This window comes from Lactuca serriola, chromosome 4, assembly GCF_051521515.1.
Source record: "Lactuca serriola cultivar US96UC23 chromosome 4, Lser_US96UC23_V15, whole genome shotgun sequence".
Lineage (NCBI taxonomy): Eukaryota > Viridiplantae > Streptophyta > Magnoliopsida > Asterales > Asteraceae > Lactuca > Lactuca serriola.
In genome coordinates this window covers 32,348,710-32,357,488 of record NC_136411.1, presented here as the reverse complement: position 1 = coordinate 32,357,488, position 8,779 = coordinate 32,348,710, and the positions used below count along the sequence as shown (strand labels likewise).

The window sequence follows — 8,779 nt, the reverse complement described above, 5'->3', positions numbered from 1 at the left end:
TTGTAATTGTCGTAACGTTATATTTTTTGCCATCTGTTGAGTAAACTGTAAAAATAAACTAATAATCAAATCCAACATTAATTTATATATACAATTATATAATCCAACTACATAGGACCAAGACTAGACCCCCAAATAATTTTTGCCATCCGTAGACGGAACTCTAAAGCTGCGTTCTTTGGGTCAATAAGAACACGTATTGGTTGACCTGAAACCAATTGCTCCATAAACATACAAAAAAAACACCGCAATCTCCCAAATGACTACTTTGTTGGGGAACATTTTCTTCATAAATGAATTGCATATTCAATGGAATCCTTGGGATGTTCCTCCGGGCCCAATACTTAATCTTGTCCAAATAATTTGCCACCCGACGTTCAAATTTGGAAAAGATTCCTTCAGATTTGAATTTTTCATAAGCCCCTCTACCAAGACTGTCATAAATATGCACTTCCATTGACGCTAATCATAGTTCCCCAAATAGCCAATGATTAGGGGATGAATGAATCGGCAATAAGACCTGTATAAGGATCAGAAAATAAAATTATGTTTATTTACATCACAATACAAAAACATAACAAAAAAAACAATATTATTTTCAATATAAACAATTAAGTTTACCGTATCAACATTCCACCAAGCAACCATGAAGTTGGGGTACGTAGCAATACCAGCCATAAACGCCCTCCAGTCCTGTCCTTCTTCCAAAGCATGAGAAACAAAAAAATTTGGAGGCATTATTGTATGTCGGTCGCTCTCAAACCGTCTCTCCATCAATAGTCGGTACCAAATGGTTATATGCTGCACACATGATAGTTTTGTTATTGACTAAAAAACAATTAACTTTTAAAATAATTAATTAACAATTAATTTACCGCTGACTCCAACCATCCGTCGTGTGTATGCCCAAACAATGAGCTCCAAAAATCTCTATCTAACACGAAATTAAACAAACGATGCTGGACATCATATGAATGAAATACATAATTTTGGATGACAACCTCACCGCCTGCTACGTAAGGTTGCAGGCGCAACATGGAGAAGTCATGAGCAACACCAAAAACTGGAGGAGGAACGGGGCTTGTTGATTTGATATCAACCTTCTTTTTTGTTCTTCTTTTTTGCTTCGGTGTCGTGTGCAACTAAAAACAATATTCAAATGTTTAAATCTATATCTTTCAGATAATTCACATAAACATAAAATCATCAGTTTATAAATAAAACGAATACCTCGGTGTAAGGAGGGCACAAATATTGTGATGGTTTTCGAGTCCTCGGTTTATCGGGTGTAACTTCTTTGCCATCATCATCATCAAAATAATCTACAATTCCCGTTATTATTAGTTCGTCTTCGTCCGACACATCATCATCAAATTTGTTCCCCGCATTGTCATTCCTCTCCTCCCACTCCTACATTAAAAATAATACTTTATACTTAATAACGAAATACACATAATTTAATAAGCAATAATATCTAAATAAACAAAATATTTATATTAATGTAACTATAAGAACCTCTTTAACTTCACTATAATCATTTACATCAAACACATCATCATCAAATTTGTTCCCCGCATACTCATTCCTCTCCTCCAACACCTACATTAAAAATATAACTTTTTACTTAATAACGAAAGACACTTTATTAAAAAGTAATTATTAAAATCGTAAATGTAACATCTATAACAACCTTGTCGCCTTGAATATCACCAAAAACATTTTCAGTTGTATTGTTTTTATTCATCACTTCATCTTGCACAACCTATATTTTCAAATATAAAATATAAACACATGTATTCATATATGTTAATAAAATTTAAAAAATAATGTAGCGTGTAACTAACCTGTTCATCATAATTTCTTTGTGACACTATCGGATCATCAAAAGTAATGTCGTTCCAAAATTGTTCATTATTCACTTCTTCAACAAAAACCTCTGTAGGTTGTCGGTTCATAAACACATGCTGTTCCAGTGCATGTAGCCGTTTCAACACCTCGTCTAGGTTGTGTTTCCCACTGCCTCGACCTCTACCATGAGAGTGACCACTGGACGACATACTAGACGAAGATTCGTCTTGTCTCCTAAAATGGTCCCGTACTGGGGATGGAACTGCTTTCCCTTCACCATATACATACTCTTGAAATGACATATAATATGAAGATGTCATCTCACCATCACCCGGTAACATGTTTTGTCTTGGTGGTTGCCCCTCTTAAAAAATTAAACATATTAAAAATGCATATAAAAGTATAATAATCAAGTTTATTAATAATAAACGAAATATTTTTAAACCTGCACCTTTGACCAAATCTTGTTCACGTCAACCCATTTCAATTTTTTTGTTCCAGTCCATCGTTTCATCCGAGGCAAGTCTTTATTTTTTCTCGATGCAAATCCACATGCACGAATAGCCGGAATCATCTCATATATCCATATCTACAATTTTTTACAATTACAGTAATAAAAGTTAAAATTAAAATAAAAAACATAACAATAAAACAATTTAAATATAAGAAAATTTTTATACCCTTATTGGAGCCGTAAATCCTGAGACGGAGTACTTTAAAGTTTGACCACGCTCAGAAAGTGATAAATAATTATGTATTTTGTTCCATGTATCCTCAAGGTCAACATAAGTAAAATCCTAGAGATAGCTACCCCAAGCGAAGCTAACAAAACAAAAAAACAAAATTGGTTATTATATAAATTATAACTTTAATAAAATAGAACTTTTAACGTAAACAAAATATACCTGTTCCAGAGATCCAAATTCTCAGCCAAAAAAAACCAATCTTGTGGCACCCGATCATTAACTTCTTTACCCAAAAAACCTTCACACAAAATGTATATCAAACATACTCTAACTGTATCAACGTCGTCAAGTGCTAGAAATGTTCGATTTAAAATTAAACGTTTCAGGTCGCAGATTTTCACCGAACTATTAGTATGGTCCGGAAATAGCCGTTCACGCAATAAACATCTTTTTTTACTGCTTATTAATTTTTCCGACCCTTTTCTCCCAATGTTTTTTGGATACTCCCCAAAATTGAAGCCGGTAATCAAACAAAACTCTTCTGGCCCATAAACCATTTTCGTATTGCCTACTCGAAAATATAATCGTTTTATTCCATCTGGAGATAAAACAGGGTCTGGCCGGATCTGATGAAGGAACATTTTATGAAACAATAATGCGTCACCTTGTAAACGAGGGACATCAATAAAATAACCAAAGACGGTATCTCTGAAAATAGCACGTCTGACATCATCTAAAACTTCAAATATTTCCCATATGTTACCGCCCGAGCCTTTTAAGTTCGCAAAGGCTTTCGTATTCATAAAACTAAAATCATGCTACAAAAAAAACACAAAAACAAATTAGAGAACTAAAATTTTTTTTTTTTAAAATATATGATTACGAACTGCACTAACTACATAAAAATTAGTAATGCAAATACAATTTCTTAATTACTAATATATATATATATATATTTCCGATAAAAAACAATAACATACACATATATAAACAATTTTCCAAGTTATACAACAAATATATTTACGGTAGAAAACAATATCATACATAATTATATAAACATTTTATTAAACAAATTTTCAACTTAAACGACAAATATATCAACGACAAATTTTCAACTTAAACAAATTTTCAACTTAAACGACAAATATATAAACAATTTTTATCTTTCTAATTAAAACTCACATTTTATAACCATATAAACAAAAAAATTTAAAAATAAAACGACAACCAAATTAACAATTTTGCAAGTTATACGACAACTTTATACAAATTTTCAACTTATACGACAAACACAAACAATTTCTAACAATATATATACGACAAATTTTCAACTTATACAAATGTTATACTTATACGACAAATATATATACAAACGACTATTTTGCACTTTATATAAACAATTATACGATAAGAATATACAAGTTTTCAGGTTATACAACAACTAAAAAAACAACAAAAACAACAAATTGTAAACATTATCTACGCAGTCTCTACTTGTACATTCAAACAAACACTAACAAATTGTTTTGTTATTGACAACAAATTGTAAACATTATCTACGCAGTCTCTACTTGCATTTAAACTTCAAGTATACTAAAAAAATATTAAAACTATCAAACACAACAAAATTACCCTTTTTTAACACTAAATAATACAACAAATGATAAAATAAAAAATAAGTTTAAACATTAAAAGAGTTAAAATCTAACCATATTTGCGGGATTGTTGACATAATCCTCCATTTTCTTCAAAAACTAGCCAAAATTCCGAGAGAAGCCCAAAGTTAGAGAGAGTTTTTGTGTAGAGAAGGGTGAAAAATGGAGAAAAAAAACGTTTATATACTAAAAAACGAGGGTATTTCGCAGATGGGAGCCATTTCGCAGATGAGAAGGTCATTTCGCAGATGGGACCTTCTCATCTGCGAAATCGCTGGCTATTTTTGTAATTTCGATTTTTTTTTTGGCTATTTTTGTAATGCAATTAGTGTAAATGACTATTTTTGTCATTTTCTCTAAATAAATAACATTAGATTAAAAATTAAATTAAATTAATACAGATTATAAGGTGATATAACTTCACGTATTTATTTAAATTAACAATTATAATTTTATAGAACTAAAAAATATTTGTTAAGTAATAACTTATTTGAAATAATTTATTAATAATTTTAAGTTTTTGATATGAAAGTTTAATTAATTTTATAACGTGGTTCTCACGAGTTATAAACTTATATATATATATATATATATATATATATATATATATATATATACACATATATATATATATATATATATATATATATATATATATATATATATATATATAGAGAGAGAGAGAGAGAGAGGAATGATCATTTGAAAACTCTTAGTGTCCCAAAAACCCGATAACTAAAAGTGAAACGTTAGATAAAAAAAGGGGCCGAGATGCAAAGTGGTATTTTTGTAAATAAGTAGAAAAAAAAAGAAAGAAAGAAGGGTATCTTAATTAATTTAGCCAGGGGTATAATAGGAAATATATTTTTAATTAAATTTTATCCTAAATATACTGATAAACTAAAATTTCATCCTCTATCTTTCTCGTTCTCACCCTGGAAATGTGTGATTCGCTTTAGAAAGAGGGGGAAACTAGGCCCTCAGTATATTAGATTAGATCTTTCCGGGTTGTTGCCAGGGTTGGCAAGGTTGCTTATAGATTAGATCTTCCATAGGAGCTCAATCATATTCATAGCACTTTCTACGTTTCACAGCTGCGAAAGTGCGTACCGGATGAGGATGTAGTGGTATCATTGGATGTCATTCAGGTTAATGAACGCCTGGACTATGTTGAGAGGTCGGTAGCTATTCTTAAGAGGAAGGTGAAGGTTTCTTGTAGCAAGGAAATACCTTTAGTAAAGGTATGGTGGCAGCACCAGAAGGGCTCTGAGCGGACCTGGTAGCCGTAGGCTGAGATGCAGGAGCATTATCCATCTTTCTTCTTCGCAGCAGGCTTCGAGGACGAAGCCTAGTCCAAGTGGGGGAGAGTTGTAACATCTCGATCTCTAGGTATGAGATTTATTTTTAAAGAAAGTTTTCCTTTGGAACTCGGCGAGTTAATGGCCTTAACTCAATGTGTTGATGGGCTTTGGGTCGTGCGTTTTTATGGACCAAATCGGCAAGTTGGTGTGGAGAACTCGACGAGTTGATGGCTAGGTGGGAAAACCTAAATTTTAGGGTTTTGCACCCTATATAACCTCCTAAAATCCTTAATGTTGATCTTTTATCCGCCTTTAAACCCCCATATCGGCCCTTGTGAACCCTAATCACTGTTCCTTCTCATTTTGTGAGCTAGTGTGGTACTTTTGGAACAAAAAAAGAAGAAGTTAGAAGAAAGAAGCAAGGATCTAGCAAGTAAAGCTCTCATCTTCTGTTTGGCACTCTTCTGGACCTTTGTAAGTGTCCAAGATCTGATTTTTACTCCTTTATGTAGCTAGATCTTGAGTTTTTCCCTTTTCTCCTTATTATTGGATGTTGCTATGGATGGATTTCATAAAGGTTGCAACTTTATGAATCTCCAGGTCAAGGTGACCTAATAGTGGTTTGGATGTGGTCTTTAGCCAAGTCCTGATGCCATGCATGGATTTTAGGTCATATTTTCCCTTTTTAAACCATTTTGGGTTCAAGACATGCATGTATATAAAACACCAACCTTTGGGACGTTTTTAAGGCTAGAACCACTTCTAGAAAAGTTGGGTTTCATATCTCAATGATTTTGTGCTTAATCGTTAAGCCCTTGAATTTTCAAGCCTTATGGTGGGGTTTTTGAGCAGTAGGAGTATCCCCAAAGGATAAAGTTGGAAACTTTATCCTTTTAGACAACATTTGAGTTTAGATCTGAGCCTTAGGGCGTGTTTGGCATGGAGAGTTTTGGAGCGTTTGAGAGCTTCTAGCATTTGACAAAACGCTCCGTTTAAAACAAAAAGCCTCGTTTGACACTACAAGCTTCTAACGTTTAGTTTAATCAAAACGCTCCAAATCCAAATGCTAATTCATGTATCGTTTAACAAAACACTAGAAGCTACAAGCTACCTGCTACATGCTACAAGCTACCCGCTACCAGCTAGTTTTGCCGAACACGCCCTTAGAGTCCCTGTAATCGAAGAAATCAACCGAATGTGTTAAGCTGGGAAAAATCGGCGAGTTTTCTAGCCAACTCGGTAAGTTGGCTAGGGTTTTCCTGACGTTCTAAGTACTGTAGAAACCTGACGAGTTCATGGGTGCACTCGACGAGTTGGGTCAACATGGACTGTTGACCTTGATCGTTGACTTTGAATTTGACTATGGTTGACCAAGTTTGACTTTTGAGGGCATCTTGGGTATTTCGGATTTTTGATGGAATTGGTCATGGTGGTTGTAGGCATTGAGTCGGAAGCTGAGATTCAGAGTCAGGCCTTATTAGTTCTACATTGCTTGTGTGGTGAGTTTTCCTCACTATACTTTTAGGTTGAAGGCACCAAGGCCGACCCATTGGTTTGATATCCTGACATTGCTAACATGCTAAAGATGATATAGGTATGCATGCTAGTCTTGATATGCTAGTCTGGTAGATCTGTTGGACTATTTGTGAAATTGCCTATTTATTTGTATATGATATTATCTGCTATATGTCGACATATTGTGTGGACGGTTTGAGGTATTACTACTTTGTGCTGTAAACAACAAACCCTAGAGTATGCCAAATATGATCTGAGGGCGAGGGAGGGCATGCTAGACTCATACTGAGGACTCATGAGCATTCGAGATACGAGTTGAGGGCCAGTTAGGGCATGCTAGACTCGTACTGAGGGCTTAGTGGTATTTAGTCTGTTGACGGATCAGGCCGGGGAGCGAGCCAGACATAAGCTGTGGGCATGTGGGGGTAAGCTTGACTTATGTTGTGGGCTCAAGGGTAATCCAGTCTGTTAAGTTATGGACCCATTACATGTTGTTATTATATTTGTACTATTTGTTGTGTATTGGTATTTTGGGAGAACTCACTAAGCTTGGGCTTACAATTTCAGATTATGTTTCAGGTACTTCAAATGATCGTGGGAAGGCGAAGGCGTGATCGTGCACCTCCTCATGTTCTGTTTCATGATTTTGGGATTAATCTGATATTGAACTCGTTTAGAAAACTATTTGTAAACAATTGTGGTTTTGACTTTAATTTAAAAGTTTAAAATTTTCAAGAGCTTTTATGGATGTTACAATCGCCTTCTTCACCGGTTAATTACAAATACAATCAATCAATGGCAAGAGGGGGGAAAAGTCTCAGATTTAGATGTATTTTTCTTGTGGGCACTCATTACTCCAGACATTTATTTGGACCTTCCTTTCCTTTTGGCGGGGTTTCTCTCGGTCCAGGCAGGGAAAGATCGACGTGGTTCTCCGTTATATGGCGAAATGTTGATCACCAGAATTGCGCGGTCATTCGACATTCTTAACAATCGCGAAGCGATGTTTTTAATAGTGAGACCTCAAAACACTTTTTCTCCTCTTTTATATAAGTGGGTGAATATTGTGGTTGATAATGGGCTTGGAAAAATTTCCATTCCCAACAATACGCCTCGCAACCGACCTGGTCGAAGGGTCTAACAAAGAGGAGGTGATGCGGATGAAGATGAACGACCGGTGATCCCGATCGAGGATGAGCTTCCAATGGATCCCTACAATGTGAGTTTGAGACAATTTCAAGACAACTTGGCACTAAGTGTTAACTATACAAACATGAGCTTGGATTACATGATGCAACAAATGCATTTAAATCGACCCGACAATTTTCTAGCTACATATCCGCATGTGCCAAGTTGGGAGGAGCTTTGGAGAGAGCGATAGGGAGGAGCCGGAGGAAGTGGAGGAGGTGGCGATGATTATGATGATGAGGAACGAGAGAGTTTTATCCTTTTTCTTGAAGTGGATTTAAGAAATGTTTATTTTTATTTTGTGTGTTTATTTTATTTTGTTGGTGTGGTTGTTTTGGATATTGTTATTTTTATTTGGTTGTTTAATTTGTTTCCTACTTTTAAGTATAAGTGAGGGGTAGTTTTGGCAAAAGAATGTTGCATTTTAGAGAAAGATTAGAAACCAACGAGATAGGCAAAGTTGAGCATTTCGTGAGTTAATTTAAGCAACAAGTGAAGAGTCACGTCCAAGAAATGTTTATCTTTGTTGGTGTTAAGGAATTTTGACAAAAACTGATGTTAACAGCCCTTCTTTCTGCCATTTTCC

The 8,779-nt window shown here is 34.7% G+C and overlaps 1 protein-coding gene across 1 annotated transcript; it reads right to left on the bottom strand.

Moving 5' to 3' along the window:
- Positions 1-215: 215 nt before the first annotated feature.
- On the bottom strand, positions 216-5,503 carry LOC145098193 (uncharacterized). Its single transcript, XM_079035856.1, has 6 exons — positions 5,420-5,503; positions 1,516-1,599; positions 1,231-1,410; positions 876-1,142; positions 622-801; positions 216-520 (listed from the first exon to the last, which is right to left on the bottom strand). The coding sequence occupies exons 1-6, from the start codon at positions 5,501-5,503 to the stop codon at positions 467-469; spliced, it is 849 nt and encodes a 282-aa protein (XP_078891982.1). The 3' UTR covers positions 216-466.
- Between the last annotated feature and the right edge of the window lie 3,276 nt (positions 5,504-8,779).